This window comes from Aethalodelphis obliquidens, unplaced genomic scaffold, assembly GCF_003676395.1.
Source record: "Aethalodelphis obliquidens isolate GAN/ISIS:26980383/991018 unplaced genomic scaffold, ASM367639v1 scaffold18, whole genome shotgun sequence".
NCBI classification, from domain to species: Eukaryota; Metazoa; Chordata; class Mammalia; order Artiodactyla; family Delphinidae; genus Aethalodelphis; species Aethalodelphis obliquidens.
The window spans coordinates 19,383,769-19,407,085 of NW_020837962.1; the positions used below are offsets into that span (position 1 = coordinate 19,383,769).

At 41.5% G+C, this 23,317-nt stretch overlaps 1 protein-coding gene across 4 annotated transcripts; it reads left to right on the forward strand.

Annotated features, from left to right (window-relative positions):
* Positions 1-1,588: 1,588 nt before the first annotated feature.
* Positions 1,589-22,134, forward strand: GINS1 (GINS complex subunit 1). 4 transcript variants are annotated; one of them, XM_027118134.1, is made up of 7 exons: positions 1,589-1,765; positions 6,411-6,475; positions 10,028-10,126; positions 10,739-10,829; positions 13,218-13,334; positions 18,010-18,084; positions 21,172-22,134. In XM_027118134.1, the coding sequence occupies exons 1-7, from the start codon at positions 1,691-1,693 to the stop codon at positions 21,238-21,240; spliced, it is 591 nt and encodes a 196-aa protein (XP_026973935.1). In that variant the 5' UTR covers positions 1,589-1,690; the 3' UTR covers positions 21,241-22,134. The 4 variants fall into 4 exon arrangements, with proteins under 4 accessions (XP_026973935.1, XP_026973937.1, XP_026973933.1 ...); XM_027118132.1 differs by lacking the exon at positions 1,589-1,765 and adding an exon at positions 1,797-1,970; XM_027118133.1 differs by lacking the exon at positions 1,589-1,765 and adding an exon at positions 2,009-2,474.
* Positions 22,135-23,317: the final 1,183 nt, after the last annotated feature.

A 23,317-nucleotide genomic window follows, 5' to 3' on the forward strand; every position in this document is an offset into this window, starting at 1 on the left:
ACACTCTTCTTAGCACTTTTCACCAATATATTTGTCATCAGTATATCTGTATCTGCGTATTGCTGTTTCCCACACTAGAACTTAGACTCTGACGGCAGGGACTTTGCTGCTTTATCTTCAGTGTCTAGAACAATGCTGAATATGCACTTCATAAATATCTGCTGAAGGAATAATGAATCATCACAAACCCCCAGAAGTGGGTACTACTGCCCCCACTGTATAGGTAAGGAAGTGAGTCTCAGGCCTGAGGTCTGAAATTGAAAAGGTTTATGGCAAAGAAAGGTTGTGGATACCGGTGTTCCTTGGATTACACTATAGAATTGTGTATTTGATAAAAACACTTAGCTAAATTATCCATTACTGTAGAGCTGGGAAGGAAAGGTCACTCAACGTAAGGATAAGATTCAGAGGCTTCGTAGACCATTCCCAGGCTCATTTCTCAGACCACACATCTACTGTATCTATACTTGCAAAAGAGGAACAAAGTTTCTAGGGTTAGATAGAATGGATCCAAGTAACGTTGTTTGTTTATTTTATTTATTTATTGGCCGCTTGGCATGTGGGATCTTAGTTCCTGACCAGAGATGGAACCAGCGCCCCCTGCAGTGGAAGCGTGGATTCTTAACCACTGGACTTCCAGAGAAGTCCAAAGTAACACTGTTTTAAAAAAAAAAAGAAAATAGCCACGGGAATTCCCTGGTGGTCCAGTGGTTAGGACTCTGCGCACTTCCACTGCAGGGGGCATGGGTTTGAGAACTAAGACCCCGCATGTCACATCGCGGGGCCAAAAAAAAAAGCCAAATAAAACGAATTGTTTCCATAGCAGTAATTCCCACCTTTGATTCTATATGGTTATGAAAATTTCCGTCATCATCTCGGCGGGAATATGGCTATGTGTATTCATGTTAATCAAGGGCAATCCCCAACCACCACCTTGTGAGTTATTGTACACGTTTTTAAATGACTGATTTAATATCAAATGTAGTACGGTGGAGTTGAAGGCTTAAATACAGGGTCTGTCACTTTACGAACTGTGTGATCTTGGGCAAGTTCTCTAACTTCTGTTTTCTAATCAGTACCAAGAGTCTTAATAACCACTTTAAGGATAATCGTGAGAATTAGGTGAAGTATGTCACAGTCCCTAGCACACAAGAGATACCCAATAAAAGTTGTTTTCCCTTTACCATCACACAAACAAACCCACACTGCAAAACCGAACAGACGCAACGCTGGGTGCTAACATCACTGCACACCTTTGCCGGGTCTGCCTTCTAGACCGCATCGTGCGCGTCCCCGTTAACCTAAACGAGAATGAATGAATCCAACGGAAAAGGGGACGTACGTCCATCCCGAGCTGTGCTGCGCGGGAGCTGTCCTGCGGCTCAGCCTGAGCTCAGACCAAGGCCTGGACAGGAGGGCTGGGCTGAAGCCACACCAAGGTTCGTAACCGCCCAGGTGTGGGGCTTCCTGTGGCACTGCGGCCGCAGAGCGGAGGCAAATGTCCCCTGGCCGCCGCCGTAGCCTGGAGGCCGGCAGTGCGCTCCTATTGGTTGCGCGTTTGGGCGCCAAAGCGGGGCGGAGGCGGGGTCGGCCCAGCGCGTCGCGGACCTGTAGGAGCTGAAACCGTAGGGCCTGGTTAGGCGGCCGTTTGACTGAGAGCCGGTTGTCTGTAAGGGCCGGCGCGACCACCATGTTCTGCGACAGGGCCATGGAGCTGGTCCGCGAGCTGCACCGCGCGGCCGAGGGAAGGCTGCCGGCCTTCAACGTGAGGGCGGCGGGCGGGCGGGCGCCTCCCAGGGGTGGCTTTTCTGGGGACTGCGCAGCCGGGACGGGACGGCGGGTGTGCCCGTGGTTCTTCGCGGTGGATGTGGCCGGGTTGGTTTCTGCGGCTTCCCGCGCGCGGTCTGGACGGTCGGCGCCTCGCCCCGGTGACGCGCCGGAGAGGCCCGGAGACGGGTGCTGGAGCGCAGGTGTGAGTTGCACTGGGGAGGTGTGGACCGGGGTAGCGGGGCGTTAGGGCCGCGCCTGGGAGGATGCGGTGAGCGCAGCCCCGCCGGGGAGCCGGCGGTGCGGACACCCTCTCCCCGCCGGCGAAGGGCGACCGGCGCTGGGTGCGCGGGCCGCACGGGGGCTCCGGGGCCGGGAGGTTTGCTGTTCACTCACAAGGCATTTCAGGGCAGCGATGGGGTAGCTCTTCGTGTTTTGAAGATAACTGTGGCGGCACTTTGGGGAATGGATCGAAGAGAAGAAAGAATGGCTCTGGGTGGTTACAGTAGACCACACGAAAGCTGTGTAATGGTCCGAACTGCCCGGTCAGCGGGTGCTGAAAGCCGTGTCCTGAGACAGCAGGACTTGTAGCTACGGCTGGAGATGGGATGGATAGTGGGAGAGGAGAGGGGTCGGCATCTCGGGAGGCTTCTTTCTCTGGTAGCGGAATAAACATCGGAGGTCAGCAGGAAGAGTGTTTGGGGAAGGTGAGTTTTGTTTTGAACATTAAAGAGCAGTTAGTTTGACACTTAGGTCATTTAACGGATGGGGAAACTGAGCCTCGGAAATTATGGATCCAGTTAAGCAACTTGCCTGAACTTGCAGCATATTGGAGCCAGAGCCTCAATCTGAATACAGGTTTCCTAGAGTCCAGTCTGTTGTTCTTGCAACTTCAGACAGTTACTTCATCTAAAAAGTTAGGAGACCACAGTGGGAGGTTCAGTAGAGACGCTGGAATGCAGAGGGGTGGAGGCTGTCAAATGTGGCCCCTCTGGGGTCGGAAGACTAGGTCCTTTGGGGGTCGTGGTACATGGGAGGAAACCAGCCCAAGGGCTCAGAGACTGCCCACGGTGCTGGCTATTCAGACCCTTAGTCCAGCTCTCTTTTTCACTCACATTTTAGGATAAGTGTTGGTTTCGCACTTCGGGGTGGGGGGCTCAGGGGCGGACTTAGAAGTTGTGAAATCACTCGCTTTTCTGGGTCTTAGTTGGCGGAGGTGCACCTTTTCTTGCAGTCGTGCCTGCCTTCGAGGCCGGCCACTGGCACAGCTGAGCTGAGACCAAGAATTGATCTGATTGACCCCACACACTCTTGACCACACAGACTTTCAAGAATTATTCCTTCCAGGCAGATGATGGCTGGTTTAGAGCAGGGACTCTGCCTTGTTCATTCCATAATCCCTCATGGTTAGGTGCTGTGTTCAGCCGATTGGAATGATTATGCACTTTCTACATGCAGAACTGGTAATCGTTTAAGTGAGTTTTTAGGAAAATTATTTTAGGTATCTTTAAAAAGTTATTTCACACTTGTCTTTTGTATACCTGCTGATCTACTAATTGTGCAAGAGTTTCAACTATTCCTTAAAACAATATTTGTAATAAATGGAATATTTAACTGAATTCTAATAAATCAGACTTTTCTATGATCTCTTTTAACCAGCTGATGAAAGAAAAGGTAGAAATCATGCTTTCATTTTTTCATCAAGAATCATTTCTTATATTCAAGCAGGGTTAAGTAAAGTGTAATTCTGTAATTATACCAGTAGTGCCAAAGCACTTTTGCTAATGCATATATTTTGGCTCTAAAAGTAGATGGGTTACTTATCTTTGTTTTGTTTTGGGTGGGTTTTTTTTGGTTGTTGTTATAGCATTAGTGGTTTTTTTCTCCTTTTTAAAAAGTTTTCAATTGAAGTATAGTTGGATTACAATGTTTCAGGTGTAGAGGTTGCTTGTTGACAGACTTATTGTGTGACATTTATGAATTTTATAATTCTAATGTTTTTATCCTTCCAAGGGAAAATTTTGTGTGCGTGTGTGTTTTATATCTTTATTGGATTGCAATTGCTTTACAATGTTGTGTTAGTTTCTGCTGTACAACAAAGTGAATCAGCTATATGTTTACATATATCTCCATATCCCCTCCCTCTTGAGCCTCCCTCCCACCCTCCCCATCCCACCCCTCTAGGTCATCACAAAGCACCGAGCTGATCTCCCTCTGCTATACCGCAGCTTCCCACTAGCTATCTATTTTATACATGGTAGTGTATATATGTCAGTGCTGCTCTCTCAATTCGTCTCACCCTCCCCTTCCCCCTCTGTGTCCACAAGTCTGTTCTCTATGTATGCATCTCTATTCCTGCCCTGCCACTAGGTTCATCAGTACCATTTTTCTAGATTCCATATATATGCGTTAAAATATGGTATTTGTTTTTCTCTTTCTGACTTACTTCACTCTGTATGACAGACTCTAGGTCTGTCCACATCCTTACAAATGACTCAATTTCGTTCCTTTTTATGGCTGAGTAATATTCCATTGTATTTATGTACCACATCTTCTTTATCCATTCATCAGTTGATGGACATTTAGGTTGCTTCCATGTCCTGGCTGTTGTAAATAGTGCTGCAATGAACATTGGGGTGCATGCATCTTTTTGAATTATGGTTTTCTCTGTGTATATGCCCAGTAGTCGGATTGCTGGGTCATATGGTAGTTCTATTTTTAGTTTTTTAAGGAACCTCCATACTGTTCTCCATAGTGGCTCTATCGATTTACATTCCCCTCAACAGTGCAGGAGGGTTCCCTTTTCTCCACACCCTCTTCAGCATTGATTGTAGTTTTTTGATGATGGCCATTCTGACTGGTGTGAGGTGATACCTCATTGTGGTTTTGATTTGCTTGTCTGTAATGATTTGCCTAATGATTTCTCTAATGATTTGCTCAAGTAGAAAAATTCCTTTGACCTTTCTATTTTCTATTCTAGCAGTGGGATTTTTTTTGGTAGTAACCTTTTAAGATCATTTTCCAGTAAATAATAAATTATTTATGTACTTTTGTCATGCATTATTGCTTCTGTAGGGCTATTGATTTTTTTTGTCAATAGTTTTATCGAGGTATAATTTATATACAACAAAATACACATTTTAATAGACATTTGAATTTTGACAAATGTATACAATCCTTATAACCAGCAACCCAATCAAGATTTCTGTCACCCCAAGGATTCCCTTTTCTCTTTTGTAGCTACTAGCTACCTCCCATCTGCAGCCTTAGGCAACCATGGATTTTCTTTCTGTGCTACAGATTATATTTGTCTTTTTAAATGTATTTCTGGAGTCAACATGCTCGGAGTTGCAAACTTTTCTGGACGGGGCCAGTTGGAAGCATACAGTGTATACTCCTTTCTGTCTGACTTCTTTTCTCAGTACAGTATATTCAAGATTATCCTTAATCAGTATGTTAATTGTGTATTTTGTGTTAGTAATTCATTTCTTTTTATTTTTTTAAATTATGGTAAAATATACATAACTTAAAATTTGCCATTTTTAAGTATACACTTCAGTGGCATTAATTATATTCACATTGTTGTGCAACCATCACTCTTATTTCCAAAACTTTTCATAACGCCAAACAAACTCTATAACCTTTAAGCAGTAACTCCCCACTCCTCTTTCCCCTCAGCTCCTGGTAACCTCTAATCTACTTTGCCTCTGTGAATTTGCCTGTTTCAGATAAGTGGAATCATACAATATTTGTCCTTCTGTGTCTGGCTTATTTCACTAAGCGTAATGTTTTCAAGGTTCATCCATGTTGTTGCATGTATCAGTACTTCATTTCTTTTTTTGGCTGAATAATATTACGTTGAATGGATATACAGTATTTGGTTTATCTGTTCATCAGTTGGACATTTGGGTTGTTTCCACTTTTTGGCTGTTATGAATAATGCTGCTCTGAACATTTGTGTACAAGTTTCTGTATGAACATAGGTTTTCAGTTCTCTTGAGTATATACCTGGGAGTGGAATTGCTGGTTAATATGGTAATTCTGTGTTTAACTTTTTGTGGACTCATCAGACTGTTTTCTACAGGGCTGTACCATTTTACATTCCTACCTGCATTGTACAAGGGTTCCAATTTCTCCCCATCCTCTCCAACACTTGTTATCATGGCCATCCTAGTAGGTGTGGAAGGACTATTGTGTTTTTTTTTTTTTTTTTTTTGGCTGTGTTAGGTCTTCGTTGCTGTGCGTGGGCTTTCTCTAGTTGCGACGAGCAGGGGCTACCCTTTGTTGTGGTGCATGAACTTCTCATTGCAGTGGCTTCTCTTGTTGCACAGCACAGGCTCTAGGCGCGAGGGCTTCAGTAGTTGTGGCACATGGGCTCAGTAGTTGTGGCTCGCGGGCTCTAGAGTGCAGGCTCAGTAGTTGTGGTGCATGGGCTTAGTTGCTCTGCGGCATGTGGGATCTTCCTGGACCAGGGCTTGAACCCGTGTCCCCTGCATTGGCAGGCGGATTCTTAACCACTGCGCCACCAGGGAAGTCCTGTACTATTGGTTTTTGATAACATACATAAATCAAAGATAAACATAGATAAAATATTGCTACAAACTTGGTGGGGGAATTAATGAGCGTAATTTTATATGTTCTAGGAGGATGGACTCAGGCAAGTTCTGGAGGAGATGAAAGCTTTATATGAACAAAACCAATCTGATGTGTAAGTTGATAAGATTGATATTTTAAAACAATTTAAGAAATATTATATTGAAATCAGATAATCTTAACATTAGTTTTAATTTTTTTAATTTTTTATTATTTTTAAATTAATTTATTATTTATTTATTTATTTTTGGCTGCGTTGGGTCTTCATTGCTGTACGCGGGCTTTCTCTAGTTGCGGCGAGCGGGGGCTACTCTTCGTTGTGGTGCATGGGCTTCTCATTGAGGTTGCTTATCTTGTTGCAGAGCACAGGCTCTAGGCGCGCAGGCTTCAATAGTTGTGGCTTGCGGGCTCTAGAGTGCAGGCTCAGTAGTTGTGGCGCACAGGCTTAGTTGCTCTGCGGCATGTGGGATCTTCCTGGACCAGGGCTTGAACCCATGTCCCCTGCATTGGCAGGTGGATTCTTAACCACTGCGCCACCAGGGAAGTCCCAACATTAGATTTTAGATATGATTTGTTTTTTCTAATTCTCTGTGAGCCTGATCATACCCTAACTATACAGAACTAGAGGGATTTGTGTTAATCACTGCTATGTCCATGGGGATTCAAACAGTGCTTGGCATATGGTAGATGTTCAATAAATATTTGTTGTTTGACTGATATGACTTGAAATGAATCGGGGTGGACCTAAAAGAGATGAGACAGGAGTAAGTAACAACCTTAAGTGAAATGTATTGTTTCCACTGCTTGTTTTCATCAGTAGAAGACTTAGTGGGTTAAAAGGAGAACAGGCAGTTTGTAAACTTAGCAGGAGCAGCAGTGACTTACAATATCTTGAATGGAGTTCACTGAGAACTAGTGCTACAGAAGGCTTGGTAGGTGAGAGGGTTCTTGAGTTACAGACTATTTAGAGCCAAGCATGGTAGTTGACCCAGTGGAGAATTTGGGCTGAATGACCAACTTCACAGGGTCCTGTGATTTGGTGAAGAGTAAGACACAGAGTACTAACTGCTGGATCAAAGGCGAGGTCTTCAGATCTCAACCTGTCTGCAACATGAGGTTTCATGTTTGGCCTTGTTAGGGAGTGTTTTCATCAGTTAGTTGGACATAGAAATCAGTACTATGCTGTTAGGGTTTGTGGAGTACACAGAACAGTAGGCACGTTTTGCAGTTACTGTATTTAAGGATAGATACAGATGGAACAAGGAACTGAACTGCAACAGGTCTGCAGTAAATGTAAGGGAAATGTAAAGTCCTGAACTGAGGTTCCCAAACTGTTCATTTGTTCATTCAGCAGATATGTACTAAACAATTATGAGCTGATAAATGGCTCTGGTATTTCAATTGTGAACAACATAATCAAGATTTTTGCCCCCATGACCCTCACAGTGTAAGGCAGAAGGCAGATATTAAATACAGATACACCAAGTTGGAATACATGCTATGAAGGAAAACAACAGCACTAGGAGAGAGAATAATGAATTGAAAATATTAGTAGATTGAGGAATCAGGGAAGTTCTCTCCAAGGAAGAGACATTTCAGCTGGGGCCTGAAGGAGAAGCAGGTTTTAGCGAGGCAGTAATTGGGGCAGAGAGCATTCTACGTGGAGGAAACAGCATATGCAAAGACCCTGAGTCATGAAAGAGGATGGGATGCTCAGGGAACTGATCATTAAAGAAAGCCAGTGTGGCTGAAACTTAGTGAGCAGGCAAAGGGTGACACCCGGTGAGATTTTTAAGCATGTGGGGCAGGTGGAGGCATGTTTGTGTTTTAAAAGACCACCCTGGCTGCTGCTGTGGTTAGTAAATGGAGGGGCTGAGAGGATAGGGAGGCATGCTGGTCATGCAGGTGGCAGGAGAGGTAAGCCAGACTAGGGAGAAAGTGAACAGTTTATAGACATATTTAGGAGGTGGCCTAACAGGCCTTGGTCCAGTAAGAGGATGATTTTCCTGTATTCATACCATCTGGAAATTCATGATCCAAAATTCTGTGCCCTATCCTCCTAGTTTGGTTCTCGGGGGTCAGTCACTATTACCAGTTTCTGGTTAAAATTATTTGTCAGAAGAACTCTGTTCCTATTTAATTACTCATGTGTAAATGTGAGTTTTTTAAGGAAGTTCTTATATACCTAATAAAGTACTCTGATGTTAGGTTGGCTGTATTTTATTTGTGCTATTTCTTTATAATCCAGAGCACATTGTAAACAGTGTGGAGAATAGGGAATTCCCTGGTGGTCCAGTGGTTGGGACTCTGCGTTTCCACTGCAGGGGGCACGGGTTCGATTCCCGGTTGGGGAACTCAGATCCTGCAAGCCTCTTGGTGTGGCCAAAAACAAAAAACAACAACAAAAAAATGTTGAGAATATATCTAACGTTTGTAGAGTGGCAGAAGTGTATAGAACAATCTGGAAGACATGGTAAAATGGGACATATATTTTACCTCTATTTTCAGGGCCTGGAGCAGGCACGTATATTTTGTATTTGTTTCCTTTTAAAACTCCAGAGTAGATTCTAATTAATTCTGTATACCTGGCTTTGTTTTGTTTTGTTTCCAGTTTTTTCTTTTTATTATGGTAAAATACACATCACATAAAATTTGCTATCTTAACTTTTTTTTTTTGGCCACACTGGGGGGCATATGGGATCCTAGTTCCCTGCCTCCTGCCCTGCAGTGGAAGTGTGGAGTCCCAATTACTGGACCACCAGAGAAGTCCCCAATCTTAACCATTTTAAAGCGTACAGTTCAGTGTATTCAGTACATTCATAATGTCATATAGCCATCACCATCATCTCCAGAACTCTTCATCTTGTAAAACTGAAACACTATACCCATTAAACAATTGTACATTTGGTTTTATTTTATTTTATTTATTTATTTATTGGCTGTGCCACAAGGCTTGTGGGATCTTAGTTCCCTGACTAGGGATTGAACCTGTGCCCTCAGCAGTGAAAGTGCAGAGTCCTAACCACTGGAGCACCAGGGAATTCCCAAACATCTGGTTTTAAAGTGCAATACTCTTCTAATAACCAAGGAGATATATATTTTATAGGGTAAAACCAAAATTTTCTCCCTTTCTGTGTGAAGGACCCTAAAGTACAGAACATGCACATTGTTGAAGATCAATAAATATTTGTTGGATGAGTGGAGGACCACCTGACTCCAGAATTCTTAGCTCACATTATTAGAATGAGGATTTGGAAGTACCACAAAAAGAGGACTCCATAGGATCAGAACATGATGTGAGGCCATAATCTTATGCACCGTGATATTCGATCTGTCTCTTATCCCACCATGAAAAAGGGATTCCAAAAAGTGAGGAAACACAATATTTGTCTTTTGGAGACAATGGAGATTAATCAGTGTGCAAAATGCAAAGTGCCACATGGCTAAACAAAACACTGGGAGTGTGATCCTAGGCAAATTAGTTAGCTTTTGGCTTTTTTAATCTTTTAACATGTTAGCAAAAGCTCTGATGAGACAGGTACTATTTGGGTAGGTTAACTGCTAACATAAATGGATAAAAACAAGCATGGAGTCACTTGTTAGTTGGCTTGGAAAATTCGACATATACTGAAATAGACATTCTTTTCCTCCTCAAATGTTTTACCAGGAATGAAGCGAAGTCAGGTGGACGAAGTGATTTGATACCAACCATCAAGTTTCGACACTGTTCTTTGTTAAGAAATCAGCGCTGCACTGTAGCATACCTGTGAGCTTCTCTGTGTTTGCTGGGGTGGCAGGGAGCAGTGGAGGATTCCCATATGGTTTCCTAATTAACCATTTTATATGGATAACAGGAATTCTTAGATTTGTCTCTCTTTTATGAGCGTTCTAAATTCTTCTCTTTTTTCTATTTAAACTTTTTTTGTAATGAAAAATTGCAGTATTCATAAAATTAGGGAATAATATTACAAACCCCCATGGAGCCATCAGGTAGGCTTAACAATTCTTAACATTTTGCCATAATTGCTTCATCTTGTTTTATTTATCTATGCTAAAACATTGTAGAACATCGGGCATTTTACTGCTGAATACCTTAGTATGCATCTCTAAGAAATAAGGACCTTATGGACTTTTTCTTACATGACCACTATGATTCTCATACCTAGAGGAATAAACCCGACTTCACAGCATCCATCCATACTGTATTCCTATTCTCCCTGTTTTCCCAAAGATGTCCTCTTACAATGGTTTGTTTGCCTCAGGAACCAAATAAAAGTCCACATGTTAAATTTTGGTGGTTGAGTCTGGAGTCTCTTTTGATGAAAACAACTTCTGATATCCCTCTGTTATGCCATCTAATACCTTATTAATGTCCTAGGTATGACCGATTGCTTCGGATTAGAGCACTCAGGTGGGAATGTGGCAGTGTCTTGCCAAGTGCTTTACGATTTCACATGTCTGCTGAAGAAGTAAGTCAGCATTGTTGTTCAAGTTTGTGAATTTGGAAAATAGCTGAGGTTATGGCAGTGTTCTGAAATAGTATTTATAGTGTTTCAAAAATCTTTTTGTTTTAACATTTGTTTTTGAGTAATTTTTGGTCTCTAGTATATACTGTGATGAGAATGATAGGAGTAATTCTAAATGCTATATGGAAAACTACTATTACTTAACAAAATAAAGGGTCCCATTATGTTACTTGTTAGTGATCCATCAGTAGGATGAAAAACCTGGCATTATTATTGGGAGATTTTCCATAAAATATGTGGGTATACATAATTTGCTTATCAATGTGAATACTTGAATTCTTGATTTATCCAGTCATTAAGGGACAATATTTAAGGACACAGGATTGGAGCCAAGCAAACCTGTGTACAAACCTTGGCTCTGCCACTGTCAGATCTTGGGCAAGTGACTCGACCTCTCCCTGTGCCTAAATTCCCTCATTTACAAAGTGAGGGTCATACTGCCTACAGTGTTGCAGTGACTTCGGACACTACCTAAAGTTAGACCAAACTTCATAGGTTAAGACTGCTCTCACTTCAGATACCAGCCGTAAAGTTTGAGGTTCCCAAGGCCACCCTCCCTTCTGACCAACTGGCTACAAATTCAGAGGTTCCCACCATCCCCTCAGGTTTGGGGCTTTTATCCTCTTGATATTAGTCCAACTTGGAGAGAGGAGAGGGGAGCTGGAAGTAGAGCTCAGTCACCTGTGATTCAATCAACCATGATTTGATCAATCGATCAAGCCTATGTAATGATACCCCAGAGCTGTGTGAGCTTCCCTGGTTGACAGTACTTTGTGTGTGTTGTTACATATCAGTGTGCCAGGAGGGTGGTGTGTCCTGATTCCTCAGGGAGAGGATACTCGAAGCTTCACATTTGGGACTCCCAGACCTCATCCTGGGTGTCTCTTCCTTTGGCTGGTTCTGATTTGTATCTGCAATAAAACTGTAATTGTCAGTGTAGTGCTTTCCTGGGTTCTGTCAGTCATTCTGGCAGATCATTGAACCTGAGGGAGAGGTGTGTGTATGTATGCGCACACACACACTTTACTAATGCAGGTTATGTGTATAGTCTTTTAGAAGTTATCTTGTTTTACCTTTCACAAAGAGATTTACAGTACTGGAATAGATTTTTGTGAATAATGTAAGAGCCTAGTTGCATTTTGAATATGGATATTGAGATGGCATCATTTATTGAAAAGGTCCTCTTTTCCCCTTGCTCTGTGCACAGTGCCACTTGTCATAAATTGAATGTCAATATATCTGTGGATTTTGGATGGGGGACTTTCTCTTCTTTCTTAGTCTATTTGTCCTTGTACCAATTTCATATTGTTTAAATTATTGGAATTTTATAATAAGTCTTGAGTAAGTGTTCCCATCTTGTTCTTCTTTTTCAATGTCTTCACTGCTTTTGGCCTTCTGCATTTCCTTGCAAATTTTAGACTCAATTTATCAAGTTCCATTTTTTAAAAAATTGGGGTTTTGATTGAGATTGAATTGGATCTATGGATCAGTTGATGTTATTACAATACTGAATCACCCAATCCTTGAAAGTGGTATATCCTTCCACATATTTTGGTTTTCTTTAACTTCTCTCAACAATTAAAAAAAAAACCAGATTTACTGAGATATAATTTACATCCCCTAAAGTTTATCCTTTTAAAGTGTACAATTCAGCGTATTTAGGATATTCACAGAGTTGTGCATCCGTCACCACCATCTTATCCAGAACATATTCTGTCCCCTCTTCCCAGGCCCTAGAGGCCACTACTCTGCTTTCTTCATGGATTGGCCTAGTATGGACTTTTCATATGAGTGGAATTGTACAATATGTGGCCTTTTGTGTTTTTCACTCAGCATGTTTTCAAGGTTCATGCATGTGGTAACACATATAAGAGCTCCACTCTGATTTACGACTGAATAATCCCATTGTAGGGATGTACACATCTTATCCATTCATCAGTTGATGGACATTTGGGTGTTTTTCTCAACAGCATTTTATAGCTTTCAGAAAACCTGTCAATACAGAGTTTGAAGTTTGAAGAGATCATAATTCTGAAATGGTGTATTTTTCATGGTTTGGTTTCTGGTGGAAAGTTCCTTAGGGCTGTGATTAAGTATGCTGGGATGTAAGTTCTGTGAGAACAGAGATGTTTGTTCACTTTGTTAAATGATCCTAAGTACCTAGACCAGTGCCTGGTTCATAACAGGCAGTCACTAATATTTGTGGTTTGAATGAATGGTCATAGTAATGATCCATGTGGGGATGTGTGCTGTTTTTGAAAGGATTAGTATATAATTTCTGCAAGTTTGTTTTCTTACAGCTTTGTCAAATGGCCATCTTTATGTTTGTAGATGGAATGGTTCAATCATTACAAAAAGTCCCTTGCTACCTACATGAGGTCGTTGGGAGGACATGAAGGTTTGGACATCACACAGGATATGAAACCTCCAAAAAACCTATACATAGAAGTAAGTATACCTTTTTAAAATGGATTTTTCTTTAATGCATAGACTGTGATGACTTTTGTTTAAGGGGTGATGTGGCACACATATATACAGTGGAATATTACTCAGCCATAAAAAGAAATGAAATTGAGTTACTCGTAGAGAGGTAGATGGACCTAGAGTCTGTCATACAGAGTGAAGTAAGTCAGAAAGAGAAAATCAAATACCGTATGCTATCACATATATATGGAATCTAAAAAAAAGGTTCTGAAGAACTTAGGGGCAGGACAGGAATAAAGATGCAGACGTAGAGGATGGACTTGAGGACACAGGAGGGGGAAGGGTAAGCTGGGACGAAGTGAGAGAGTGGCATGGACATATATACACTACCAAATGTAAAATCGATAGCTAGTGGGAAGCAGCCACATAGCACAGGGAGATCAGCTCGGTTCTTTGTGACCACCTAGAGGGGTAGGATAGGGAGGGTGGGAGGGAGACGCAGGAGGGAGGAGATATGGGGATATATGTATATGTATAGCTGATTCACTTTGTTATAAAGCAGAAACAAACACACCATTGTAAAGCAATTATACTCCAATAAAGATGTAAAAAAAAAAAAAAGAGGGCTTCCCTGGTGGCACAGTGGTTGAGAGTCCGCCGGCCGATGCAGGGAACGCGGGGTTGTGCCCCGGTCCGGGAAGATCCACATGCCGCGGAGCGGCTGAGTCCGTGAGCCATGGCCGCTGAGCCTGCACGTCCGGAGCCTGTGTTCCGCAACGGGAGAGGCCACAACAGTGAGAGGCCCGCATACCGCAAAAAAAAGAAAAGAAAAGAAAAGAAAAGAAAAGAAAAGGGGTATATGAATATATATTAGTTTATACAGGCATACCTTGGAGATATCATGGGTTTGGTTTAGGACCCACAATAAAGTGCATATTCAATAAAATGAGTCATGAAATGTTTTGGTTTCCCAGTACATATAAAAGTTATGTTTGCCCTATAGTGTAGTCTGTTGAATATGCATTAGCATTATAATGCTAACCATCATCTGACAATGCAGGGTTGCCACAAACCTTCAATTTGTAAAAAGGGCAATATCTGAGAAGCACAATAAAGCAAAGCACAAAAAAGAAAGGAAACAAACTCAAACCAAAAATTTTACCTGTAGGTGGTGGCAGGAATAGGATGGAACAGCTAAAATTTTCTGACTGTACCTGTTTTAAAATTTTAACTTTGGAACCATGTAAATATTTTACATATTGTTAAAACAAAATGAAATCAAAGTGGAAAACCAACTTATACATTTTGAAAACAAAATGAAACAAATGAACCTGTGTTTTCATGTTGGTAGATTAGTCAAACAGTGGTTATTTAAATTACTTTAAAACACATAGATTGATTGTATTTCCCTAGTAGGTACATACGAAGGATGAAAAGAATTACAAAGAAATCTTAACCTGTTTTTAGTAATCATATTATTCGTAATAATGTTATTAGTAATAATATTCCTAAGAATAATATAATATTCTTTAATAAACAGTTTATATATTGAAGAATAGAGCAAAAAAGTAATAGCATGGACTCATGTTGAATCATCTCTTCTAAAGAAGCATTTCTTAGCTCTGTCCACTGAAAAGGCCTAGAAACAAGGACCAACCCAGTAGCCATGAGCATCCACATTCTTGAGTCTACATGCCATTTCCTGTGAAAGGAAACCAGGACTCCTGGGGGGAAAATGGCCGATTCCAGGGCTCAAATAGATTAAAGATGTACAAGCGGAGCATGGAAAGAAAGAAAGTATCAAGGACTAGAAGGGGAGTGCTGAAAAGACTTGGGAGCTGATTCGAAGGAGCTCTCATTAGCCAAAGAAAGGACAGTTTGAGCATCAAAATGATAAACTGCAGTGAATTGCATCACATCAATCAAATCAATGACACCTAACAACAACAGTTTTAAAACTGAAACCTCTTTGGGTCTCCTTGGAGAATATGAAGGATGCAACTCATTTTGGAAAATGGTAAATGAAAGAATGGAGTCAAGCATCCATCTTCCGTTACTGCACAAATTCTATCTCAGGGTAGCCAAATTGTTTACGAGGGAAATCTCTTTTGTATAGAAGAATTCCAGCTAATAAATGCAGAAGGAATAAAAAAACTACATTAATGCCATTTTGTAGCCCTAATGCATGGAGGCAAGTAGCTGCTAAAGCATTAGGTGAAAAGCTTAAGAGAGACCTTAGTAGTGGATGGGTATGGATAGCACCTAGGCCCATTGATCAATCTTAACATCCAAAAAGGGACACCAGGATTTCCCTGGTGGCGCAATGGTTAAGAATCCGCCTGCCAATGCAGGCGACAGAGGTTTGATCCCTGATGCAGGAAGATCCCACATGCTGTAGAGCGACTAAGTCTGTGCAGCTAAGCCTGTGCACCACAGCTACTGAGCCTGCCCTCTAGAGCCCACACGCCACAACTACTGAGACCACATGCTGCAACTACTGAAGCCTGTGTGCTCTAGGGCCTGTGTGCCACAACTACTGAGCCCATGTGCTTCAACTACTGAAGCCCGCACTCCTAGAGCCTGTGCTCTGCAACAGGAGAAGCCAACCGCAATGAGAAGCCCATGCACTGCAACTAAGAGTAGCCCCCGCTCGCTGCAACTAGAGAAAGCCCGCACGCAGCAATGAAGACCCAACACAGCCAAAAAAAAAAAAACAAAAAAACCCAAAAAACAAAAAGGGACACCAGACATTTTGTGCTTCACAACATCATAACACCATTTGCCAGAAAACTAAACCTGATCTGATCCAGCCCCTACACCTAACTTCCAGTTTATAGGAAATTCAGGGATGGGGGAACATGTTAAATGACCCCACAGGAGTCCACAACAGAATCTATTTTTGGGAAACTACCAAACTGCCCAGTTTCTTTAACAAGTAAGCTGCCAAGGGAAAGGGGAAGGGGGAGAACCCTGTAGATTAAAGGAGACTTGGAGACATATCAGAAATGTGTAATGTGTAGCTCTTGTTTGACTCTCATTTGAGCATGGCAACTTAAAAAAAAAATTAATGTGACAAAATGGGGAAATTTGGATTCTAACTGGGTATTTCATAATATTAAAAATTTATTAATAAGGTGTGATAATGGTATTGGGATTTTTTTAAACAATCTTATTTTATAGAAATAAGCACTAAAATAATTATAGATTAAATGAAATGATGTCTAGGATTTGCTTCAAAATAACCCAGAAGTGGGCGAGGGAACAAGATTGGCCACATGTTGATAGTAGTTGAAGCCAGTTGGTGGGACATTGAGTTTATTAGCCTTTTTACTTTTCAATGTGTTTGAGATTTTCCACAATAAAAGTCTATTTAAAGAAGCAAAATGCTGGTGGTGGGGGGGGATTTTTCTTGTATTTCTCAAACCAACTTAAAATACTTTTGGGAGTCATGGTAGGATTGCAGAGGAATCACAGGACATGAAATTATCCAGGAAAAGTAGGAATCAGAGACTTGCCATTGGAGTTGGCTTTGCTAACACCAGTGCTAGTACTCTGGAGAATAAACTGAGGTCTGAACTCTCATAGGAGATGAAAATGCCCTCCCGCCTTTCCTGTGGCAGCACTTGAAGCTGAGCCAGGTCTGAGATTTCTGGGGCTAGCTTTGAATGTTCCTTCTTTGCAATTGCAGAAGTGGTTATCAGGCTCCTTACCCCTCCCACCTTCCAACTAAGAGCCTCTCCTGATTCATGTAGCATGAGTCTATATCTTTTCTTTCCTAGTGTGCCTCTAAGTAATACTGGGAAAGAGTCTGAATCAATCAGTCAAAGGAGACTGGCAGAATCTGTAAAACAAATCTTATAGACTTATGTCCTGTTCTCAGATATTGATACTTTATGGGAGGAATCTGTAAGAGGCAGGTTGGGGTAGATCTAAAATGTTCTCTTTTCTTTGTAGATATGGGTTTTTTTTTTGTTTTCTTTTTAATTTTATTTTTGTCTGTGTCAGGTCTTAGTTGTGGCACGTGGGATCTTCGTTGAGGCATGAGGGATCTTTCGTTGTGGTGTGCGGGCTTCTCTGTAGTTGTGGCGTGCGGGTTTTCTCTTCTCTGGTTGTGGTGCATGGGCTCTAGCGTATGTGGGCTCTGTAGTTGTGGCGCAGGGATCCAGGGCCTGTGGGCTCTGTAGTTTGCGGCTCGCGGGCTCTAGTTGAGGTGCGCAAGCTCAGTAGTTGTGGTGCGTGGGCTTAGTTACATGGGCTTAGTTGCTCTGTGGCATGTGGGATCTTAGTTCCCTGACCAGGGATTGAACCTGCGTCCCATGCATTGTAAGGCGGATTCTTTATCACTAGACCACCCTGGAAGTCCCTGTAGATGTGTTTTCAACTGCTTGATTTTTCATAATTTGCAGAGGGAAAACAATCCAGTGACATTGTCTCTTTTTGGCAGCTCCTTAGGTTTCCTTGCTGTCAGTGCTGACATACACATATTTTCGGAGATTTGCCATTTTTCTTCCTCCCCGTCAAAACAGGACCATTGGAACCACTAGAATACCACAGGAAGGAGTACTAGGCCTAAGTACACAGAGAAGAAATAAAGAGAAAGCCTAATACTTTTCATATGGGTATATATAAATCCCCATCTGCTTTATGGTTTCTACATATTAAAAAGTAATTTGGATAAAACATCAGTTTTTCTTTTCAGGTGCGGTGTCTAAAAGACTATGGAGAATTTGAAGTTGATGATGGTACTTCAGTCCTATTAAAAAAAAATAGCCAGGTATTTATTGTCTTAAGATACTTTAAATTTTGTAAGAGTGTTGAATAATGAAAATGTTGGAATCAGTAGCAAGGTAAGTATCACCTTGTGATGATCATTTGTATCGTAGGAATTATGTTTATTATAAAATACTCTTTTGTCCTTTTTCTAAATGTAAAGGCGTGAAGCAAACGTTGCATATAGTAAGAAAGGGTTAATTACAGTTGACCCTTGAACAATGCACAGGGATTAGGGGTGCCTACAGACTCCCCTCTCCCCACACAGTTGGAAATCTGAGTACTTCTCTCTGCCTCAAAAACAAAGGGATTGATAAATGACTCACCCAAAGGCTGGAAGCTAAAACAGTTTGAATAGAATTAGGACCCAAGCCCTAGTTCTTTTGATCCCACCTGTTGTGATCTCTAATTGAACACGAACTTTTCCCCATACTTAGTCAATTTAAAGATCTGTAAAATGAAAATACAGGTTTTATATATGTGTGTGTGTGTGTGTGTATATATATATATATATATATACGCATATTTGAGTGGAGTCATGCAGTTCAAACCCATGCTCAAGCATTAGCTATAATTTACTAGGGTATTGCTTGAATTTAATACTAAGCATTTCCCTGGGAAGTTGCCACAGTGGGTCTTACTCTAGTTAAGGGGCTACTATGTTGTTGCATTTAGCTCCTTTCTTCAAATTATTATTTATTAAAAAGGTGCTAAGCACTAGTTTTCAGCCTATACTTCTTCACCTTGTAAATCTTAGTTCTTTAGCTAACAAATAGTGATATGTATCAAAAAATTTCTAAGTATTTAATATATAAACATAATAGAATTTAATAGGGAAAGACTGAAATTGTGAAATTGTAACTCACTAAATTTTTCCTTACGAAGAATCTCAATTTATTGTTTCCTTAGAAATCTTCAAGTTCACATTAGATGAATTCACAGTAGCTAAATTTATTTTATCCTATCTCTATTTTCTGTAGTCATATTAGCATAGGAGGAAAGGTGAACTAGTAAAAACCACTCTTTCCTTTGTTGCCTGCCATCTTGTTATGAGACGGTCGGTATTTAATGACCCTAGTCACTTTTGTTGACTTCTGTTTGTTCTGTTGAGCCAAAGAATCGTTCTGGTTATGTGGTTCTTAGCTCATTTCCCTAAGGGAGGGTGAGTTGGTCTCTTATTTTACTAGTACCCTTGGAGTTTTAAATAGTTTCCTGAAACAAAAGTTGAAATTATTAAAGACAGATTTTCAGGGTACCCTAAAATCTTTGGTTGTTAAGGCAAAAGTTTCCCTTCCAAGGATACTAATGAATAGAAAATAGATGGTGAAGCTCTGGGTTCACAAGAACAAAGCTAGCCTCATAAAGCAAGATGTGAGAAAATGCACTTCACCCCAAACAGTGTCCCATGGTTGAATTTCTTTCTCGAGCTTTGTGGCCAGTCTTCCCACCAGGTGTACTAAGACTGGTCAGCAGGGAGGGGCTGGGTGGGGCCAGGGCGGCTGAAACCCAGTCCCTCCTCCATCTGCTGCTGTTAGACGATTGCTGTTTACTGTGTGGCGCGTTCAGAAGCCTTCCTCTTAATGAGACTTTGTCTCTCAGTATCACCCTATAAAAATGGGGAAACTTAAAAGCAAAATCTACTCTAACTGATATTAAGGGGCTTCTAAGATGTCTGAGCACATCTGAAACCAGTTTTCTATAAAATCTATAGTGTAGATCACCCACATAATATACAATATTAATAGGGAAACATTTTCCTACTGTACATTCCTTTATTATTGAGTCTATGGCAAGCATGCTGGTTGTCCAGAAATCAGAACTCCCTCTTTTTAGTAGATATTGGAATAATTGTTAAATGAGCAACTCTATAGTTTTTTCTCTCTCTCTTTATTTTTTTTTACATTTTATATTCTTAAGGCTTTTTAAAAATTCGGTTAAATTAGACAACAGTCCTTGGCCCATGGGTCTTCATGACTGGTTTGGAGGAGTTTCTTTGGTCATGGGTCTCACCTGAGGCCTTTCCACTTCCTTGAATACTTTGCATACTCTCTCCTTCAGTTACTTTCTAGGGTCACCTACACTGCACTTTCTAATGTACTGTTTCTTGTTTTTACCCAAGTATCTCTGTCTCGTCTTTGAGATTTCTTTGGTCACTTGTGAGCTTGGAAAGTCTTCCTGCCTCACTTCCAGCACCTCCCCGCTCCAGAGTTTACTAAATGTTCACTTTTGTTTTAAGCCCTGGTGTTTTGAGAGGGAATCAGACAAGGAGACTCCTTTCCACCTCAGAATGAGAGCAGTGTCCTCTCAGGAGACGTTGAGGATGAGCCTTAGCCAGGCACTGGCATCCTCCACACAGCGTGTGACCAGCACCCATGTCATAGGTTACAATGACTTTTAATCCTTGGAAAATATGGGAGAAGAGTTGCATTGTTAGTAGAAGAATGACTGTTCAGACTCAGATCCTAGAAAAGGTTTAATGGAGAAGACACTCCTTCCGTTTGCCTTCCTAATGAGCTGTTGCTGTACCACTGGTGATCCAGTGCCCCAAATCTCACCTACCTGGGTTTTCTGTGCATAAATTTTTTTTTTCTTTTTTTTTTTTGCGTTACGCGGGCCTCTCACTGTTGTGGCCTCTCCCGTTGCGGAGCACAGGCTCCGGATGTGCAGGCTCAGTGGCCATGGCTCATGGGCCCAGCCGCTGCGTGGCACATGGGATCCCCCCGGACCGGGGCACGAACCCGCGCCCCCCGCATCAGCAGGCGGACTCCCAACCACTGTGCCACCAGGGAAGCCCCTGTGCATAAATTTTAAAATGCAAACATTAAGGAAAATACCTACTAGAATTCAAAACTCTTTAGTTAAATTTAACTTAAGCAAAACGTGAATTTGTTTATAAAATTCAGATTTCAGTACAGCTCTAGGTGACATCCATTTCAGTTGATTAAAATAGCAAAAATACTTAAGTTTAGCTTTTAACTACTTAGCTGGTGGAGTTTGAAATATATGTATAATGCGTTGCTGCTTTTTAATGATGCATCGTGTAATTTAACATTCTTTTCATTCCTTTTTCTTCCTCCCCCTCTTCCCTCAGCACTTTCTACCTCGGTGGAAGTGTGAGCAGCTGATTAGACAGGGCATCCTGGAGCACGTGCTGTCGTGACCTCTCGCCAGATGGCTGCCAGGGCTTCCCCCGTTCGAGGCTGGACTCAACCAAGGACACTTCTCCATCTCCCTCTCCACCTCCCCCAGGCCCACCACTTTTTGGTTTTAAAATTTAGACTTACTTTAACCAGGAATGCTTGGCCAAGGAGTATGGTTTGTTTTTCTTTTTCTTTTCTTTCATTTGAACCTTAGTTTCTCTTTTATTTAATTTCCAAATATAATTCTATAACCTTTTATGGTAAACATATTTCTGAATCTATGTTGTATGCTTGCCTTTTGAAGCATCAGTTCTCAATAGAGAGTTTGAATTCTTGCCATACAGAGACTCCACATATCCAATCTGCTGTCCACAGTTCTAGAGGGAAGCCCAGGATCAAGACTCTAGCAGATTCTGTGCCCAAAGAGAGTGCTTCCTAGTTCATACGCCGCCATCTTCTCATTCTGTGCTTACAAGGTAGAGGTGGTTTATTTTTCTATTGTACAGGATTCTCCCCTTTGTGTGGTACGTTGTATCTGTAATCACAACATTCCTACAATTCCCAAAATACTATATACAGTTCCCAAAATACTATAGTGTGTTTTTGTTTAATGAAAGTAAATGATCAATATTACATTTTAATCTCTTTTAAACAATCAGGAAGTTTCACCTGGCTGTATAGGGAGATAGGAGGTCCTTGTGCATCTTGTGTTGCTGGAAGTGTGCATTGTGCGAGCCAGGGAGCTGAATTTCTGCAATTTGTGTTTCCAAATCACATGGGCAGGTGGAGCTGATGGCCTATAAAATTTTCAGCGTATTTAATGTTCAATAACATGTTAACTTATCACCTGGCTGTTAAGGAAGAAAGGAAGGACACAATGGATTTTGCCCATTTCCAGCAGTGGTGGCTGATCTGGCTCATGCGTGTCTGCGAGCTTGTGGGGTGAGCACCAGGATCTCCCCTTTGGAAAGGGAAATTGAAATTGGGGCTAGGAAAGGAACTTTGTGCAGTTTCCCCCCAACAGTCACAGTGACCAGAAAGTCACATGAAGAGCTGGTCAGCTAAGTGGAGCGCAGTTTCTGTTGCCTGATAAACTGAAAATGGCAGACATCGGAGAGGCACAGAGTGGTCTTGCCTGGTGGTCAGTGGCCTTTCCGCACCAGCCCCTCCATGACCAGTGACTAGAGCCAGTCAACATAAATCAATAAAACCTACAAAATTTTAACTTTTCAACTAGTATACATTCACTTCAAATAAGGAATATACTTATTATTTTATTCTGGGAATTAAACAGAAAAGTACAACATATATCAATAATTTACGTATAGGAATGATGCTGGGCTGTAATCTCAGGCATTCAAATTTAAAATCCAGATAAACACAGTACCTGACACTCTCTGTGCAGTTTATTTCTTAAACAGGCGAATGTTTCTGGCCAAAATTATACTCAAGAAATCAAGCTATAGAGAGGCTCTACCTAGGATGTGGATCTGCATATTTTCACAACACACGTACTTAGGTCAGTAGGCAGCCCTTGACAGACTGTTTGTTTTTGTTTATGTATTTTTATGGCCGCGCCACTCGGCTTGCGGGATCTTACTTTCCCGACCAGGGACTGAACCCATGCCCTCAGCAGTGAAAGCACAGAGTCCAAACCACTGTACTGCCAGGGAATTCCCTCATTTTTAGAAATAATTCCTCCCATCGGTTCGTAGCCACATCAGATTTTCATCTGAATCTCTGGCAATAAACAATATGGAATATTTCCCTAGTGAATGGGATGGATGACAGTTTTAACTGTCCATCAGTGGTCACTTCCTTCCCTTGCATTTTGCTCTTCCAAGCGTGTGGAACCATGTTCAGGTGATCCCAGAGTCCGTGTGAATCAGCCGTGAGGACAGACAGCAATGAAGGCCATTGCCCTGTTGCCAACCCAGCATCATTCCTGTATGTAAATTATTGATATATGTTGTACTTTTCTGTTTAATTCCCAGAATAAAATAATAAGTATATTCCTTATTTGAAGTGAATGTATGCTTGTTGAAAAGTTAAAATTTTGTAGGTTTTATTGATTTATGTTGACTGGCTCTAGAATTG